General features: G+C 38.8%; 1 protein-coding gene across 1 annotated transcript; it reads right to left on the minus strand.

Moving 5' to 3' along the window:
• On the minus strand, window positions 1-18,182 carry LOC122074560 (uroporphyrinogen-III synthase, chloroplastic-like). Its single transcript, XM_042639435.1, has 10 exons — window positions 17,856-18,182; window positions 12,761-12,848; window positions 12,381-12,447; window positions 10,981-11,099; window positions 9,763-9,858; window positions 4,509-4,564; window positions 1,848-1,933; window positions 1,434-1,568; window positions 566-617; window positions 1-444 (listed from the first exon to the last, which is right to left on the minus strand). The coding sequence occupies exons 1-10, from the start codon at window positions 18,075-18,077 to the stop codon at window positions 430-432; spliced, it is 936 nt and encodes a 311-aa protein (XP_042495369.1). The 5' UTR covers window positions 18,078-18,182; the 3' UTR covers window positions 1-429.
• Between the last annotated feature and the right edge of the window lie 2,930 nt (window positions 18,183-21,112).

A 21,112-nucleotide genomic window follows, 5' to 3' on the forward strand; every position in this document is an offset into this window, starting at 1 on the left:
TACATTAAACCTTGTTTTAAACATTGAATCTGTAATTGGAAAAAATTGTAGACAAGAAACCTGGCTGCCGGGGTAGCTAGTCAAAACAAAGAATAACCTCCAGTCCAGTATGCTGGCATTAGTTTAAGATCAAAATGAAATTATTTACAATGTTGGATATTCACAAGGAAATTTAGACGGTTTCCTCACCCTAGTATCAACTTGATGGCTTCCCAATCATCAAACAAATGCTTTCTGGCTTACTGCCCACTTGAGCATAAAATGGGCGCAATTGAAGTCTTGAGTGATCGATGCTTCTGTTCTCCCCCACCCCCCCACTCACAAACATCACTCCTCTGGTATTGTTCTGGTTACATAAATAATTGATCCTCAAGAGCATTGGCAAAGCCAAAAGCTACCTGCTTTAGTCCTACACTTGTTTGTTCCTTGTCAACAGGCCACCGCCTGATGTGGGAAAACAAGGAAAAAAGACAAAAAGACAACTTGATTGATCTTTACCCGAAACAAAAAATAAAATGCTGTGACCAAAGTAGAATATGAAGTTCCTAGTGCATGGTATTCTGACCTTTTTATGTTGGTCATGAACTCTCATCGCTTCTAGGATGCTATCAACCCACCTGCCATGACAAAGAATTGCCTTGAGCAAAAAGAGCTATATATATATATATATATATATTTAATCTAAATCTAAATATGCTGTTTATGAATACAACCATACTAAGAACAAGTCAATGATGTTAGTAAGATGATAAAAGTTCATCACGAAGGTAGAAAGCACAACAATTAATTGTCATTAGAAAAAAAAAAACATGCAACTTCTCAGGGATGAAATTGCGTCAATGAGATTGGGTGTGGCTCCTCTTATCACATGAACTGAGGCAATTATTGCCATGTGGCAGGTTATGAACTCTAAACTATTACTAGCCATATTTATATAGTGTATGAGTGCAACTTGTGCCTGAAAAACCAAGCCCGAGTTCAGCCCACCCAATTTTTTCCTTGCTTGGGCTGGGATTTTCAGCTTACGTGCTGGGTTAGGGTTGAGAAATCCCAACTGCCTGCTGAGTTAGGGTTGAGGCCTCGAGTTTAGTCGCAATGGTAACAGCAATGGTCCGCCATCCTTTAGACTTCGGTTTGAATCCTCTTCATCTCTCATATAAATGGAGCATTTAATCATTTGGTGTCAAAATATTTAGGCCAACTGACTTGCATTGAACCCAGATGAGCTGGGCTAGGCTGGGCCATGCAGGCCCAACAGGGTGAAAATTGCATCAGGCGTGGGCTGGGTTTCCAAAAATCAGGCCCGGCCAGCCTATTTGCACCCCAGCGCAGTGAATATTACAAGGAAGAAAGGGGAAAGCAAACTTTGTGCATGTTTTCCCTAAATAAATAATAAAAACCTTGACTTATTAGGCTTCAAAGAGAGAGGTTACCCATCAAGACCAGGATTTGTAGGGTAGTATACATTCTTCAAGCCTAAACCTTTTGCAGCCAAAGCAGTAGTCTCACCAATGCAGGCAACAGAATTATTCCACTTCCCCGGTTCTGAAATAAGATTCACCCAAGCCCTGTCGCAATATACATAAATTTCAGTAAAAATAACAGCAAATAACTGGACAGAAGACCCTTCTCCATTTCAGACACCAACAGAAAATGAAAAATAAAATGTGGGTATGCGTAAGAAAGGAAGAGAGAAAGTTCCAAGGTAGACCAAGAATGTAGAGTGCATATGGTTTGGTTCAAAAACACATTCAGAAACCAGTGCAACAGCTGCAAGGAATGATTTAAAGAAATATAAAAATACCAATATTCTTAGGTGAATAACGCACACATAATCAAACACTTACCGAACTGCTGAAGGGGAAGCTACTGCAACAACAGGAGAAGAAAGTGCTTGCACCAATATTGCTTGTTCCACATCATGGACAGGTACCTGCAATTATGCAAAGGATGCTGGAGCTCAATTAAGAAAACTCACTCAATCGGCCAAATTTGACTGAATAGTCCTAGTTCATAATCATATTAAAGGAATTAGCAAACAACTGAATAGTCCAAGTTGGTAATCATATTGATGGAATTTATGAAGAAGTTGTCTCCCTTCCTAAAAGGCAGCTAATATTTCAAGTCTTCTGTACGCAAGGAATTGGAGATTATTGATACATGGTCTATACATATATGCCTTTGTCAGCGTTTTATGCACAGGGAAAATACATGAGTAAGCTGACAAAACCTCTGAAGATGACATTGGGAAAAGAAAATCTATCAAGAACTGAAGTATAATTCACTCAAAACAGTAAATTACATAACACAAACAGCTTCCCTGCTACTATTACACAAGCTAGGCAAAATTCTAAGAGAGACATTATCCTTTCTCAAACTAGCCTTTCCCTGCTGGAGACTTAGATTCATACGCCTCGTACCACCCTCATCCAAGTTTCAAAATTTGAATTTCAATGAATGTCAGAATGGGGGGACACATGGTCACTGCAGTACTGCAACGTTGAGCATGTTGAGAGACTATTCACTGGACCTTGTCTTCCCCTCCGCTCCGCTCCCCTCCCCCTTCATTTTGTGGGAGTCAGCAATTTCAGCAAGGCTGAGGACCAGTGAGCTCAATATCAGGTGGTCTCATTCCCTTCGCTTAGAGAGGGTAGTTGTACAAAATGCCTTGTTTTTGCTTGGTTTGGAAGATATTTTATCATTTTGTAAGTAAGGTTAGGACACTGACTCTTAGGTTTGACATCCCATACCAACAGACACAAATGTCTTCCAAATTATTGGTGGAACCCTAAGCTAACACCAGCATTGTGGTCTTGTGGACATTAGGGAGTTAAAGAGTTGTACTCGGGGAACATCTCTCACAGATTTAGCACCCCCCTGTAATGCCACGCCCCCTAACCATGCCCAGATATTGTCCTCTTTGGCCCATGGGCCTCTCAAGGCTTTAAAACGCATCTTGGCATGGGAGGAGAACCTGAGGTTATTAAGTGCTCAGGAACCTATCCCCTAGCAGATGTGGGACTAAAGGAGACATGAGGTTCACCAGGTAGTTTCTTGGCCTCATGCCTCAACCCCCTCGTTTTACGTGGGTGAACAATACGAATCTTAAGATCAACGATCAGTGCTTGCTCACGTACTCTACTGGTGGGTCGATTGACACCGTGCAATGTGACGTCCTGCCTTTAAAGTTGTGTCACATCCTCCTCAAACAACCACTGTTGTTTGATAAGAAGGTACAACGCTGTGGTTATGAGAACACTTATTCCTTCAAGCATGGTATTCTTAAGATGAAACTCCTTCCAGGTAAGGAACCTTCTGACGATCAATCTTTAGTGGACAGCAGGATCATTTCTCCTTCAATGTATTGACTCAGATAGCCTCCTTGGTCCATGTCCCAAACTCCACGGAGTCATGTTCTGTTCAGAGGAGGAGAATTGACGCAGTGGCAATAGAGTGGTTGGACCAACACAACCAGGTTTGGAAACCAAAACCCAAATGAAACTTGCCCAACCTGGGTTTTTGGTAAGAACGGCTGGTACTAATAGTTCATATATTTGGGATTATTTTGTCCTTTAAATTATTGTTAGCGTGTCGTGGGTAGAGAATGGATTTTGTTTCAAATTCTACCTTAGTTTAAGAGTTTGAATGGGAGTCTTTTTTTTTTTTTTTTATTTATTTATTTTTATACAAAAACTTGTAACCAACGAAGAATGGAATAAAAATTTAGCGATTGAGTTAGTTCTCATGGTAGTGGACTGTGTCTGTCTGCTTTAGACTTGCAGTCTTGGCCGACAAGTGCCCCTTCCCCTTCTCCTCTTTGGTACGATTCTCCTTCCCCTTTTGTCCTTCTATTCCATTCAAATATTCCTTTTCTTCTTTTTCTTTTCTGTTTCTTTCCCCTATCCTCTGTTCTAGAGCTACTGGTTGTCTGACTGAGAGTGGTTCCATCCACTCTCCTTGTGACCCTCCCTCTTTCCTTATTTCCTTACCAACAAAACCTATTTCTGAGGAAATAAAATGTGGTACTAGTCATAACACCTAAAGTAAGGTCAGGAAACATTTAGACCAATGGTAAGGGAAGAGAAAAGAATGGATCAATATCTAGGGAATTATTAAAAGATAGGAGGGAATGACATGGACATGCACAGAAACGAAGTGAAGTATACTAGTAACTTCATGGTAGCAATGATTTCCATAACAAAAATGGTTCAGAAACTTGCTCGAATGGATAGACAGATTCTTTCTCTTCAACACAGAAATGAACTAATTCCTGGCAGGTACAGAAGGGAAAGGTTAAATATTTTTTTTTTCTTGGGGGGGGGGGGGGGGGTGGAGTGGGGGTGGTTTACTAATTGACTAATTCACGTCCATATTGAACATCAGCATCTATGCAACACTGGTGCTAATGTTAGGACCTACATAACATCATTTGGAAGAACAAAACCTCAGCAGAGAGCGCCAAGAATGCTTAATCCCATTCATAAACAACAAGATCAAGCTGTTTTTACCGTAGAGTATGTATTAAGCCTCGTCACCACAAATCCACGATTTGATAGACCTCCTTCTGCAACATATACCACATCAATCGGGCACTTTAGTATTCCTAGTAATTCTACAAACAGAAAAGCTTACCAATATCAAAATTATGCAAATATTAGTTCTTGGAATTTTTTTTGGTTTTAAATGAAGAATTAAATGCTATTAAATCTCCTCATTCATTGAGGAAGAATCCGGTATTATGAGCAAGAGCTAGCAGGTTGAAACCAAATACATGCATCATGCTTGAATAATCGAGTATAAATTTCAGTATCAGAGTTGCTGAATTATTTAAGTGAGAAAACAGAGTCACTATTAGAAGAAAGAAGAAAAATAGATTCAGCATAAACTATACAAAAGACGCTCATCCAAAATATTATCGTAAAGGAGAATCATGGATAGTACAGAAAAAAAAATATATATATACATATATATATATATAGAGAGAGAGAGAGAGAGAGAGAGAACAAAAGCAAGAAAAGACCCAATTCCTTGCACAGTCACCAAGTATGAACTAGAAACATATCAAATGATCTCTCTTTGACTACCCTTACTTTGACAAGTTCACCACGAATTAAACAATTAGTAATAACAGGGACAATCATTCACTACTATCTGTATTGCGATCCTTTTATTCTTTAATGTTTAGTGAATTTCTTTAAATCCCTGGTTTCTGTGCTACCATTCCCAAGCCCAAGCAAAGGAGGGTTTGGTGCGTCATGTTGGCAGCCAGCATTGTAAAAACCTTAGCCATAACTTTAGCCCAAGGTTTAAAGTATCACACACATCGATACCCACTGATACCGATACGATACGGCTAAAATGATACAATACAGACCAATACTTTAACATTTCATATAGAAACCCTTTTAAAGATACCGATACAGTATGATACGATCGATACTTTAAACCCTGCCTTTAGCATAATCGACCCTAGACTTTTGTATTGTTAAATGGCAGAAAAAAAGGATCATGTAGACTTATAGCTGATCCCATTTATTTGGGAGAAGACTCAATTTGAGTAAAGATGTCTAGTGAGTTTCTTTAATATTTTCAGTAAACAAGGATTTCCTACAAATTGCACCAAAAAAAATGAATGATAGAATAGGTAAGATTTTTCGGAGGCTGATTTTAACGTAAAAGAGCAGGCAGAAGCAGCAGCAGAAAACTTAGAATCACAGTTGTTAAGGCGGTAAGGCGACGGAGGCGTTTGAGGGTCTTTCGGAGCACCTTAGCGATAAGGTGGGCATAAAGCATCGCCTTATCGACTAAAGCGTGCCTGTGTAATTTTTTTTTATAAAACCAATCTATTTGGCTCAAATCCTAGTTGAATCCTATTACTCATATGTTAAATAAATATTAAAGGTTCATATTCATACCAATGTAAGATATTCATTAAGAAAAAAAATCAATAAAGTAAATAAACTAAATTCATCAATCATCAATCATCAATCATCAATCATAGTAACATATAATATAAATACATAATTATGAAACAAAATTATAAATATAAAGAAAAGAAGACATAAAAAATACAAGTATTTATTATACTTACCTCTATAATGCCAAAATGAGTGCCTAAGCCCTAAGTTCATCCACTATATTTCTACTCCTGTCAAAGAAGAATGAAGCTCACCGCTGCTAGAGCAAAATGGTCGCTTGGATCAGTGGTTTCTTCCTTGTTCCTTGATTCCTTCTCAAAACCCTTTCTTAAAACCCTTGACAAAATCCAAACCCTGTTTGTGAATCGTATTTTTGTTTTGTTTGTTTTGGTTATTTTTGGTGGAGTAAAGCTGATCCCATACATCTCAAGTGTTAACAAAACCATACACCTACCAATAAAAAATCTATATTTGGAATCTTCATCAAGTAATTTTAAAATGTGTTTAAAAAAAAACCCATAAGGCGCCACTTCACATAAGGCGGAGCACTGCCTTACCATCTCTAGACCACATCAGCACCAAGGCGCTGCTAAGGTGTCGCCTTACCAGCGCCTTAAAAACTATGCTTAGAATAGAAAAAAGATTTAGAGTTATAGAGGAGAAATCGATAACATGAAATCCAAAAGTCTGTTGGGTCTGAGATTAAAGTCATGTAGTCTGTGGATACCCCTCTATCTCAAGGTTCTGACCAGAGAGTTTTCTTTGAGATTTAAGTAACCAGAATCAAACTGGCCGGTTTTCAGAAACTGGTTTCTGCAGAGGATCGTCCAACGTTCAAACGGACCAACTACAGAGGTAGTTCCAGTTCCTTCTAGATCGACCGCTGGTTCAGTCCGAATTTAAAAATTATGTTGACAGTTCCTTGTATTGAGATCTGATTTCTCCTTTCACCTCAATTTCTCTTCTCAAGGAATCACATCTCATTTTCTATCAACTTAAAGGAGAAGAAATTGTTGAACAATCGCTGTCATTGAGAGGGGGATGAATCAGTGATACTATTTTTCTTCCTTTATTGTCCCACACAAGCTAATGTGGCAATCACTGTTGGCAATTACACACGCATTCGTGCACACACCCAACCTCTTGTCATAGGCACTCCAAGTGTGCACACCCATCCTACAGTCCACAAGCACTCCAAATACAATACAAGAATACACAGAAGCCCACAACCCATGTTTTTATGAGGTTCAGGTTTAAACCTACATCCTTGTAGTAGGGTCTGTAAAGGCATCTTATCTACTCAATACACTACTTTAACTGCACTTGCAGTTGGGAGCACCCACATCTAGGTTTTCATAACATAGAACTAAGAGGTCACTTGGTGACAATTATCAGAGACAGTACCCACTATTAGGGAGAACACTCTCCAAGTAAAATAACAAGAGTTGGGCTTATATTGATGCCCTACAGTGAATCACAAGCTAGTATAGTTCTACAATGCTCGTCTACTACACCTAGCATACATGAGGTTACTAAGATATCATATGAAAATAAACAAGTTGGAAAACAACCATCTGACATGTCCCTAAGATGATCTTTGTACATTGGAAACATCAAGTTTGCCTTCTATGGGGGAACTTGACTTTTCAAGTGTACACAACTGCTTTGCGGACCACTCAATCAACTGCACTATCAATTCCTCAAAGCGCAAGGGGACCACAAAACCCCTTTCTTTCTTCACTTTTTTTTTTTTTCTCTCCTTTGCTTTCAATGCAGTATCATAAACACACACCCACTTTGCAAGACCTGCATTAATGGAGTCATTAACACTCACTTGAGGTAGATAATGGCATTCAACACGCTCAAAGTGAAGGGAGGGCCTTCTCTTCAATTTTTTGGAAGTTTTCACAGTCAAAGTCTCTGTTTTCATGTTTTAGGAAGATATCCCTTGAGGAAATGAGCACACTCCAATTTGAATCACCTCAACGGACCTGTGGTTGAGGAGATATTTGATTTTGAAGTCCGGCATGTGAAAACATAAGAAATGGAATCTTTCTTTGGGTTGCAAAACACGGAATCATAAGGCAGCTTGAAACCATTAGATTGGTGCCTCATAGTGCAGGTCAGCTTGCATGCATTGGTCGATGTCAGGGCGCAGAGAATCTTGCCACATGATTGGAACCGACGCGACGCATGGTGCTGGCTTGATCTGACGTCACCAGGCGACATATCGATTAACGATTGGTCATGGCATACGAATTGACAGATTGTCATTAGATTGACATACGAAAGGCGGGAAGTGACCTGGGGTGTTTGATTCGAATTGCCAAATGTGTGGATCCACTCACATGGCACGAGACAGAACCTAATGGCGGCACAACACACACCAGGAACACAGGAGCAGATTGGCTTCCATGAAACACGCCCCTCAACAACTTTATGCACTAGACAAATAATAGTGTTCGTGCGAGAATAATTTGTGCCTTTGTCAGCTCAAACACATGAGTGCTGTGAAACGCAGATCAGGCCCACGTGGCTGACTAACAACCATTGGATTTGAATCATAAACTTCACAGTATTGCCTTCAGGCCTTGAACCATAAATAACTCATCTGAAAGTCCCCTATAGACGTGGATCAATCTGGTGTGCTCGATAAGGATCGATAAGAACTTATGGAAATTGCAAGAACGTCCCAAAGCAACAGTTTTTTTATATGTACCACTGACAGAAAAATGAAAGCAGTTGCTTCCCATTCTTTACTTCTTAAAGTGATCGAACGATACTTTTTCATACGAACTTGAATCACACCGAAACAAGTTGCGTTGGGTTCACGACTCAGACCATACAATTCTCCAGAACAACCCGTCTTCAAAATCAGCCAGATGAAATGACTAAAATGCCCCAAAACCTTGCATTGGTCATAACTCTCTTGTTCACAGTCGGAACGAGGAAATTCTGGATGCATTGGGAAGAGTATGAAACACTTATAACTTTACAAAAGGAGCCAACTGTTGAAACTGTCATCTTAAATGACTAAGATGCCTCCAAACATAAATTGGCCAAAATGCCGCAACTTGCATGGAAATTCCAAACAAACACCACTGCAAAAATGTAACCTCTGACACGCCTTTGAGCACAGCCATGTCATCGAAGTGACTGTACAATACCATGTCACCACATTGGCCACCTCATCACTAACGCGTGGTCAAGGTTGCCAACAAGGACGACCTATATGCAACAGAAATGAGCCATGAGGACAAGGTGGCAGGATGGCACTTGGAGAACTAATTAGGGATAATGGGATTCTATAAATACAACTACTCATTATTGTTTATGCATTTTCACTTTGATAAATTAAGGGATTGTAAAGCTGTCAAGGCAGCGCCTAGGCGTCTAGGCTCTTTCCTGGGTCTAAGGCGACAACATGCCTTGTTGACACTTCACAAGTTTACGCTTATTTATTTTATTTTTTTTAAATGAATGTGCTTATATTATATCCTATGCTTTATTTATTAGAAGCTCTCTCATATTAGGTCATTACTAGCATAATTATATCATATTGCATTGATATGGCTTCTATATTGCATATAAGCATAACTATATAAAATTTATCATTGCTATATTACTTATAGTTATATACCGCCTAGTCGCGGTGACAAGTGTTACGAATCCAATCATCACTTAAGGATATTCAGAGTCACCTTTCATAATCGAAGACAAGTGTTTTGACACAAAATCAAGAGACAACGCTATTAACTAAAGAATATATACAACCACAAGAATGCGAAAACAATCTACACATTGGATGGATAAAACATAGAGAATGCATCGATCCTACACATACCAATCTCATGCCCAGCCTTCACTGAAGCAGGGTACAGGACAGTGCATGTGCCATTCCCTTGCCTGGGAAGCTCCAAAGCCAAAACCTTTCCTGTCGCTGGAAAATCAAATAATACAATCTTAGAGGAGACACCCATATTGTAACAACAGAAAAAAACCGATTCTTATTGGCTTATCATACAAGCAGCCCAAAATCCTGATTAGAGTTCTAATTTATCTGCCCATGTTGTTTAAGAAGATTCCTGAGACTCCGCTCACCAAACAGGGGGTGCCAGCACCATGACATTAAATGCTTGAAGTTGACCACATGCTGAAATACCAGCGGTACAGTGGCCCTCCTCAAACAGATGGATGGTTTCCACTGTTCCAGTGTGTGGATCCGCACTCATAAGTAGCTAAAGCAATGTGGTGTAGAATCTTTGCTTTAACCACCAGAAACTCAAATGTTACTATAACAAACTAAAAAGCTCCCCCAAGATATAAAATGACCTCAGTGATATCATTGAGAAAATTCACTGAGAAACTCACTGCACAAGCTGAAAATCAAGAACAAACTAGATTGATTCCTGATGCACAAAAAGGGGTTTCTAGAGCTGGAGAGAAGATCATGATGTTGGGCGTACAATATGGAAGCATTGCATCCACATTGGAGATATTGAAGTGCATAAATAGAACAATGGAGTACAATATGGGAGCACTGCATCCAAATTCTCCATAGCAATATGCTGGGAAATATTTAAGGCAGGATTCATAGAAGTTATCGAGGAATATTAGTTGAGGAATCATGAGGATTAGCCTTGAAATGCATGGCCACCAAATGCTTTTATCTTAAATGCTTTCTCAATTCCTCCAACATACACAAAATCTATATAGAAATCAAGAGGGTATCATGCTTTTCAACTAATCACAGAAGGGGTAGGTGCTGTCATCCTTCCATTGCAAATGAAATTGCAGGACAGGAAAAGATATTCATACTTGGTACTTCGGTGGAAGATAAGAGGTCCAAAAAAAATTTCCTCGTGTGTCAGATACTCAATTTTATTTGAATTGCAGGTTTCAAACCCTGAGGGTTCATTGGGTGACCATGCAACCATTCAGAAGAGCAAACAAACAACTAACACCGATAACTTCCCTTCATCTAAATGAATTTACAGCCTCCAAAATATCAAATATAATACAAATAAACAAAGATACACATTGTGAAGGAAAGATAACTCACCTTTTGATGGTGAAAAGGCAACAGCGAGAGATTTCTGATCAGAATGCATTACTTCCTCGAAGATGCTTGCTGTACCAGCTCCAACTACACCTACCTGAACTTTTGGGGTCCCAGCAGCCCTAAAGATAACACTTACTGTAAATGTCTGGTATCAATTAAAGCTTAAACTTGATGATTCACTAGATGAACATGAAATCAAATGCATTAATAGAATTGTGATTTCCTGTTCAATTGAATACCCGCATTGTATATCCATCTTGGAGATGAACCGGACACTACAGTTCTAGTAGAACATAAACTGAGTAAATATGCTTTGAATGGTGAATTCAACAAGAATAACCTTCAAGAGAAATACAAGGAGATTTGGGGAAGAAATATTAATAATAAAAAAATAAAAAAAAATAAAAAAAAAAAAAGAGGAGGGAAAAAGGCCCTATACAGAAGAACATTCTTGCATGGCCCACAAAGGAAGGCCTTCCTATGAGACAGACTTAATCGTGTCATGAACGATCCCAACCATTGTAATGATGGGTATGATTTGGATTGACCATGTGCTTTACCCAAATTTAACCACATATCCTCCCATGTGTTAGCATTTTTCCTTGAATTTTTAACCATTCCTTTGTTTTCGACCACTTTTCAAAAGTTTTATTTTCTTAATGTATTTCCAAAGATTTATTTTGGCTCATGGCGACACCTTTTAGGCTGAAACTTCACCTGTGAGAAGGGGATCTTGGGTCCCACCCACAAAATTTGGGCCCTATACCTGCCATGTTGCAGATATTTGACCCGTCAGAAAAGGCCTTCCAAAGTCCGCCGTCCAGCAAATCAGAGCCCAAAAAATAATAATAACCTGATCAGATTCTACAAGGCTTATCAAATAAATGTCTCTTTCATTTTTGGGCTTATTCAATACTGAATGAGAACATATCAGAAAATCAAATCAGCTAAAACCAATATAGCAATTAGGTAATTAAGGTAAGAATAGCAATAGCAGCTATAGAAGCAAAAGAAAATATATTTAAGAACCTCTGAACACAAAAGAGAACTAGCAACAGAACTTCGTTCAGTTTATCAATAAAACTAAAAGGTCAGTTACGTACTAGGTCCACTTATCTCCTAGGAGACCGAAAATAATAGACATACAAAAAGAAGCTCTACTCAAGTTGGGAGCAAAGATCATCCTTGAAGCTGGTCACACTTTAACACTTTTAAGTTGTAGAGTTGACAGCTTGATTATTTTCCAGCATATATATGCTGTTGATATATGATAATGATTACATTATGTTATTTAACGAAAAATAAATAAATAAATAAATAAAATCTAGCAAACAGCAGCATCTGCACCATATCAAGTACAGGAAAGTACTGTGCTACATAAAGCAAATTGTAATGCTTACTTCCAAGCTTCAAGGAACACTAAGCCTGCTTCTGGAGAAGTTATGACAATCCAGTCAAATGTTTTGTCTGCTCGCAACAAGAGACAGAAAAGAAACCAATAAGGGATTTTTTTGTCCACATTTTTCAGGGAAAAATGTGAATAGCTGAACATTTAAAATTGAGGAAATTTTTAAGGAGATTGAAAAGAAAAGAAAAGAAAGCAGCAAAACAATAAATAACAAACCATCCACCCCCACCCCCAATAAAACACTCATCCAGCCACTCATGCACCCATAAAGAAAATACCTGAAGTTGGCAAGAATCTGCACATGGAACAATATCCAACAAGAAATTCTTATATACCAGATGAAGGTAATTTTCCACTTGTGTTGAAACCTACCACTTAAAACTGTAGAAAGTCTATCAAAATCAGGCCCTTCTGTATGCTGGATGAGAGGAAGTTCCAAGCAGTTAATACCATGTTTTGCCTGTAAAATGGAAAAAATTAGCGGAAGTCACTAAATTAAAATCAGTCTCACAGAAGCATCACTATACATTACGTTTTTTGCATGTGTTAGTGTTTGCATGACTTTTTTCCCTGGGGTTAGCAGGGAGGGATCAAAACCACAGTTCACAGTGATGAATGAAAGATTTAAAATGCAGTACACCAAGCTATTGATATCACACATGGGCCAGCCTTTCGCTTCCTTACTAAGATTTTCTTCTTTCTTTTTGTTCTTTAAAAAGTCCTAGTTGATTTTAAGAATAGGATATTAAGTTTAGGAGTTTAAATTCAATATTGCCTGTGCTTGGATTAAAATCTCTTCTTTTTTGGGTCAACAAAAATTCAGTACCAAAACTCAAAAGGAAAGAGAAAACACAAAGAAATCCCTAGAATAGAGGGAAAGGAGAAAACAATGCTAGCAATACAAAGAGAGACAAAACTCAACCCTCAAGATGGTGGGGGATAGAGGGTTAGAGAGCCCTGGAGACAGTAATAAGCATGTTCCTTGGAAAAAACCATCACATCTAGAAGAGACCACCGAAAGTTTACTTTTGACTTAAAAAACGATGGAGTTCCAAATCTGTTGGAAAGTTCTTGAATTCGGGGTCCATTTCCTAAGATTACGCTCCATAAAAAAATGGGAGACCACAACTCCAAAGGCAAGCTTTCGAACCACATCACAAATAGACTTACCAGCGAAGGACATGCCCACCCAAATCTATTCCCTTTGAAAAGGCAAAATCCATCTCCTCCTTAGCCAATATTTAGCCAAAATCTCCCTCTAAATCGATGAGGAAAAGGAACAAGTGAAGAAGATCTAATCAACGTCTTCAAGAGCATTCTAGCATAGACAGCAGGGTGGAGGGGACTGTAATCAGACGATGAATAAGAAAGACTGTGTTGGGAGGTAGTTAGAGAGGGTCTGGCAAACAGTGAAGCTGTGGCGGAGGATGTAGCCTTAAACTAGACTAACTTATGCCAAGGAGAGATAGGGCCACGAGTTTTGATGAGATCCCATGCTGACTTGGAAGTGAAGAAGCCTAAAGGAGACCAAAAAGCAATATCACCTACCTTTAGGTCTTCTGCAAAGCACTCAAGATAGCAGTCAACTGGGGGGAGGGGTGGGGAGAGGAGCCCAACCATCATGACAAAGGATGTCCTCAACCATTGACTGTTTGTTAAGGCCTGAGCTATTAATGCCTCTGGCACCGACTAAGTAAAGGAGCACACCTATAGGGGGTCAATGATCAAGCTAGAGATCAGTAGACGCATCATCCTCAATCTTAGAGAAAGCAGTCACAAGCATGGTTCTAAATCTCGAGTTTCGACCAAATTTAGGTTGCAATTTTCGAAATCTTATCGAAACCAGGTATTTTTCTGGGCTATTGCTACAAATTGGTAGCCAAAATTTCTGAAATTTTGGTCATACCTGGTTTCGTCCCGGGTTGGGTTGAAACCACCAAAATGTACGAAATTTCCGAGATTTAGAACTATGGCCGCAAGAGCAAGGGGTATGATATAGATCTTCCTCCAAATCCAGAAAGCATTAGGACAACAAGGAACAGTCCAAGTAGAGTTATTATGAAGCAGCCCATAGTAGATCTAGTCAATCCATATACTTTTCTTCTTAGCCACTAATTCCAGATCAACTTGAGAATGCTTGCAGAATTTACTCCTTAATTCTTCCTCAGACTACAACCCGACATCTTTGTTAAGAAGGACAAAAGCCCAACTGATGAGGCAAAGAAACCTAGTAGCTTTAGAGCCTTTCCAGAGAAAGGAACACATAACGGTTTCCAGATCCTTGATGGTGGACAGAGGCAAGCCAAAAATACTAGACAGATAAATGTGGAAATATTGTAGGGCAAATGATCAATTCAAGGCAACCACATAAGAGAGGAGCTTGCCCTTCCAAAGTTGGTATCATGCACATGAGATCCAAAATAGGAGTGCAATGATGAGTGGTCAACCTAATAGGGATTAATCGCAAACCCAAGTACTTGACAGGAAGATAACCTAATGAGAAGTCAGTCTTCACTTGCTGATTAATCTTATCAATGTCTGAGAGTCCTACAAAATATAAGTGAGAATTCAAAAGATTGATCCAAAGGCCCGACAAACTTACAAATTTCTGCATGATATAATAGACTCAATCAAAAGAATGTTGGCCTTGGAAAATATCACGAGATCATCAGCAAAGGCTAGGTGGGAGCTCTTAAGGTTCTTGCACTTAGGCATAGGGAAGATGAGCTTCCGGTTCGATGGGGGAGATCTTAAGATTCTTGCACTTAGGCCAGGTGGGAGATCTCAATTTCTATTTTATAAGGACCAATCCTAATTATAATGGGATTTGAATTTGAGTGAAGTAGGATTTATTTCCCTAATTCATTTTTATTTAAATAAACAATGGATTGAATAATAGGAGGAAAAATATTTTGATTTAGAGTATAATTGGGTTAAGAGGCTTGCATGTAGGCTATGTATGGGCATATATAATCAACTATATGAATCCATATATGTAATCGAATGCTTTTTTTATTTTTTATTAAGAAGAAGAAATATTGTAACCAAATATGGTTTTATGGTTGTCAATGGTTCTCTTCCAAGGATTTGATGGTCAAACCTAGATTCTGCTCAGGGTTAATAATCTTCTCTCGTCTTCCCTTATCTGACAATCATAATCAACAAATGGCTCTCTATGATTCCCTCATTGTTTTAATCAATTTCTCTGATGGTTTATTGATGTATAGACCATATTTTAATTTCTAAGTTGTACATCAATTAGCCACTGTTTCATGTCTTGTACTACCCCCACTCAACAGTTTAAATGTTGGAGAAATATGCCCTAATTGTTTCTTCTATTACTTCATAAATTTCTACCTGTTTCTAAATTTCCAGCTCTTGTATTGGTCTACAATTTATTTTGGTCCAATTTCTCGAGTTTCTGAGTCATATAACATATTAGAGATCTAATTCATATAAGAATCCGAATCCGATGCTGGGTCTCCATCCCTTTTAGTCGAACCTATTACCCACAAGTTTGTCAATTGATCTGCATCACAGGTATAAGAGAATAAGCACGGCAATCTGAATGGATAGCAGTAATGGTGCAGAATATGATAGGATTGGATCCAACATCCCAGCAGGGCTATGCTGGGAGTCTAAAATTGACATATGATGGATTTACTAGACACACTTGCTGAATTTGAAAAACCTAAACCCGAAATTAAGACCTTCAAAGAGAGTTGGAAATGGGGTTCTAAACTTCTAACAGAATAAATCTAAAAGAAGAATAACAGGACCGTAGGTTAGGAACAGGATCAGATACAATGAGAACTAAATCTTTAATCAAATAAATCAGATAGGCCTAAAACTGCAATCGATGGGCCTGTTCTGTAGGTAGAACACATCTGAAAAATTGGTTTCATTCTGCAATCAGAATAATCGAATATCTGAAGAACCCTACTCTCACTAGGATTAATGATAGCAGTGCAGCAACTGAAGAAACAAGATCAGAATCTCAATGAATTAATCAACAGGAACCGCTACGTGCAATCTGAGAGTAAACTAAGTAGCATATCAAAGGGATTTGCAACCAGTACACATATCAGAAAATAATTGAAAGCAGAGTAGCCACAAGGTATGAAGTTAGATCTGACCTTAATTAATCTTTGATAGTAGGACAGGTGGAAGAATAGATAAAGAGTAGATGATAAGAGGTTAGGAATCCACGTAAACCTCAGGCCAGGAGTCCACCTAAGCCTCACCCAGAATCCACCTGGTACATCACTGAAGCTGCAGATGTAAGCGCTGAACCAACAGAGCCAATTCAGAATACTGAATATGTACAATTAATAAAATCAATAGGAGGCCTGGAGGCCTTTACATATAATTATAATAATCCCCAACTGGACCGGATTGCAATCTGCAGGCAGTTATGACATTCCACTTCTGTCAGATTGGCAGCCAGAACTGCTGGCAGATTTCCTGATCTTCTTACTCCTCTGGAACTGCTGCCAGTACCTTGCATCTGCATCAGCTAGGGGTTGGCTTTCTCAAATTGAACATCAAAATAGGTAGGCTTCAAATCCCCCCCCCCCAAAAAAAAGGGTTAAATTTCAGGGATTGCTTTATTCCTTTTAGTTGCTGCTACGCATTGTTGCTGGAATTCAGATTAGAACTAATGCTGCTCAATCCCATTATTCTCTTGGAGCATTGGTGAGTTAATGTAATTAATTAGGCATAGCAATTGAGAGGGTTTTCAATTCAGATTTGTAAAATCTACTGATTGAAGATAAGTCTGACAGTTATATGGCTACACAACTCTCCGCTCTTGGAATCATTATTCAGTCTGGTTTGAAGTGTTAATTTGTTTCTCAGGCAAACTTGTTTGTCATAAACATCTAGGCCCATCGATCAGGCCGGCTTTCTGAGTTCCCCAGCAGTAGCATTTTGGATAATACTTAATATTATAATACTTAATATTCTACTGTACTAAGTAATTTTCCGAGGGACAAAAGGAAAGAGAGATTAAACTCAGAACGGTGCTGGTTCTCTATCCTTTCGTCGAACACTTGTAAGAAGCATTACTCCTCTAATCTCTAACACGACTATCGCTACGAAATGCATCCGGACAGATAATTCAACGAAAAAATTGCTATTATTTAAAAGAAAAGGTTCAAACATTAATACAGCGGCTTACTTTTCTTCACCGTTCTGTTTGGAACGCCTAAAAGCCATCTAGATTCTAGACCAACTGATCCAGAGAAAACTTGTGGGAATACTAAAAGAAAAATGCTGAGAAGCAACCAGGAGAAAAACACAAGAAAATATGGAGTGCTATTGGGCAACCGAATCAAATACTGAACACACAGGAAATCTGAGGATGAACCATTTTCGAATAGCAGAATTGAAACCCAAAAGAAAAGGAAAACTCAAAAAGAAATCCAGTACAGAAACTGAAATGAGGAGGAAAGATGTTATCACTTACCAGAGCGTTAATGAGCTTTCCATTCTTGCCACGTTCTCTGGTAACAACGACCTTCGGCTTCTGAGTAGGGAACACAGCAAACGAGGAAGAAGAGGAAGAAGAGGAAGAATAAGCTTGAACTCTGAAGAAAGAGGGGCAGATAAGGCTGTGGTGGGGTTGTAAGAGACACGAAACAGAGGGAGAGGGAAGACGAGGCGAAGAGATGAGAGAGATTCCATCCATGGAAACGTGTTGGGTAGAGAGCTCCTCTCTTCCTTTTCATCTTCCACTTTGCTTTTCTTTAACCGTTTCACACCGCCCAAATGGGCCCTCTCGATCCCTTTCGCCGCCTGTCAAACCCTCATCCCCATGTTTCCTTTTTTATATAGTAATAAATTAATTAAAGAAATAATAAACTAATGATGATATGCTCCTTCACTCTTACGGCCGGGAAAGAGACAACAGTCTCCAGAGCCAGGGGACCATTGGGGAACATTCCGGAAATTCCACGTCATCCATCTGAAGCAAGGGCTTGTGAGCTGCGACAGCTGGAGAGGGAGAGCGCCTCATCCTGCGAGCCCAAGATCCTGGGTTGGGCTTTTCGGCCTACGGACTGGGTTAAGTTTGAGAATTCCAAACTCGGGGTAGGATTGGGTTGGGTCTTCGGGTTGAACCTAGTCTGACTTGACCTGTACATATGAATAGATGGGCAAGAGAATCCTATCTGTTTCCACGTAGGCCAATGTGAGGGCACATGAAAACATTTTTAGGACAGGAGGTGGGGGATAGCACAGTCATTTTATGCCCACCTATGTCTATGCATAGGCACATTCAAGTAGATAGCGTTCTTTTTCTCATAAATATATATGATAGAATGAAGATCACTGTCAAGTTGTGTGGCATCTGTACACAGACATAAAAGGGCAAAATGATGGCTCCACCTCCTGTGAAATATAAAATAATTAACTCTTATTGATGCCCTGTCCATGCTCTCATTGGCCCCCATGCTGGTTTAGGGACCACGCAACTTGGCAACGATCCCCCACTTTTATGTAATTTTTTTTTTTTTTGGTTGCGGTAATTGGGACTCTCAAATGACACACCTCTATATGTATATTTAGAATTTATAACCTTCTTTTGATTGTTCTGTCTTATTTCTAAAAGCTTTTGAGTTATGTGAAAGAGTTTTCAAAATAGTTTGAAAGTGACTATCGATGTTATTATAAAAAACTATCATTGTCATTACATGTTTTCAAAGACGCATATGAAATGATAAGATTTACCCTCGTTAAAAAAAAAGGTGTTATTCTAAAATTGCAAAAAACAGTAAGTTACAAATTATACTACACCTCAAGATGTGTCAATATGAAAATCACTATATATAAATATCTTATATTTGATTAAAAAAAAAATCAGAGCTATAATGACTTATCCTAACTCTAAAATTAATAATAATAATAATAATAATAATAATAATAGGGGCCGCTAGGATCACCCCAGCCCAATCAGAGTCAATATGAGTTAGGCTAGGTTGGGTTGGGTTGATAATCAAGACCTAGGCTGTGATATTGCAACCCAACCTAGAGCTAGTCTAGGCCTTGGTTGAGCTAAATAGACCTAGGGTTGGTAGAGGTTTTAAAAAATTCCGACCTCAACCCCCAATCCGGTTGCAACCCTATGTGGCACATTGGGATATCAATCGGCTGGGTTAAGTTAGGTTTGGTCATACTATGCCGAAGATTTTTTAGATAAATAAAAAATAAAGTTTTCACATTCTAGCATTTAATGAGAAACATTAGACTTCTTAATTAACTAGAGTCTTAACCACTAAGCAAGGTGCTTAGATTGAAACAATCAATAAAATAACTGTTTTCAAAGTCAAAACCAGAATTGATAGTTCAGCGTTTTTGGTTAATCGATCTTTAATGGGCGTAGTAGATACACACAAACGGATAGCGTCGCTTATTTATTTTTAATAAGTCATTGAGTTTCAATCTGTAGCCAGTTTTGATCATTATTTAGGTTATTTGAGTTGGATCGCGATCACTGTTTAAAAAATTGGAATCAAATTGAAAGAATCGGCTAATTTAAATCTCAGTCAATTGAACCCAATCTTGGTTCATCTTGAAGGATAAGAGGACTCCTTTTCCATCTATAGTGACTTCTTTATATCATTTTTCTGTTCATAATTTTGCCTTAGTGTTTCGTTTTCTAGTACTGTCACTTTCCAACCAATTAAGGGTGTACCCAGTGCATGAAGTTCCTACCACTACAAGGGTTTGAGGTGGGGACGTCATAATGTACAGAGTCTTACCCTTGCTTCACAGAGAGGTTATTTTCTTACTCAAATCCTATACCATTTGGTCATAATGGAGCAATCTTACCATTCTCATGTGGTGGTTTAGTTGACACAAGGAAGTCAAGAAGACTTGCTATGGGAACTATTTTCCTATTTATAAGATGTGCTTAAAATCAAGGGCAAAGTTTTCTTGCACTGGTGGCTGAAGAATGAGACAGTCCGGATGTAATCCCCCATACTGTATAGGGTCACGATGCTCCACGTCACCGTGGCTACAGGAAAGCAAAGTCTTGGGTTTGCACATTTTCTCAAGAAGGCTAGAGCATTACTTTTGTTGCGCATAAACTGGCCAAGAGGTTATAAATTGAACAACTAAGGGATGAAGTTCTAGTTGATGTACATAAAATCTTATTTTGTCGTTCTCATACTATAGAGTGGACCTAAGACTCATCTCAATGGTCAAGTTCAACCTCAAAACAAGAAGAGGAAGTGTTTTTTTTTTTCAAGTGAGTTTAAGAGTGAGAAGAAAGTTAAGTTATTGTGATATGGAATTCCCCTTGCTTCTGCTGAAATGGAACAATGAAATAAGAAGAAAATCTTCTATTACTGTATCATATGGATCCACCTGTGGCAAATAAAATGAGGAAGGTCGAGCAACACTTTGATAGAGCTACCAATTAATTGGTACCTTCCAAACGAAGAGGGTCTAGCTGAATACCTTATGGTATCACTGAATGAAGGAAATCTCATCAACACAGAAGAGGGTCATTATCTGGGATATATATACTCTCCTTCCTTCTTGTCTCACTTTCCCCCCTTGTTTCTAACTATTGATACTATCGTCAACGTATCAAACCCGGCTCCTCTCCTCTCCTCTCCTCTCCATACCACTTATCGCCCAGAGCTTGCCCATAGCTACCTGGGCAAACGATACCTGTCCCAGGCAGATCTTGGGCTCTGATTGTTTACTCAAAAAAAA

The sequence above is a fragment of the Macadamia integrifolia genome, chromosome 3, assembly GCF_013358625.1.
Source record: "Macadamia integrifolia cultivar HAES 741 chromosome 3, SCU_Mint_v3, whole genome shotgun sequence".
Taxonomy (NCBI): Eukaryota; Viridiplantae; Streptophyta; class Magnoliopsida; order Proteales; family Proteaceae; genus Macadamia; species Macadamia integrifolia.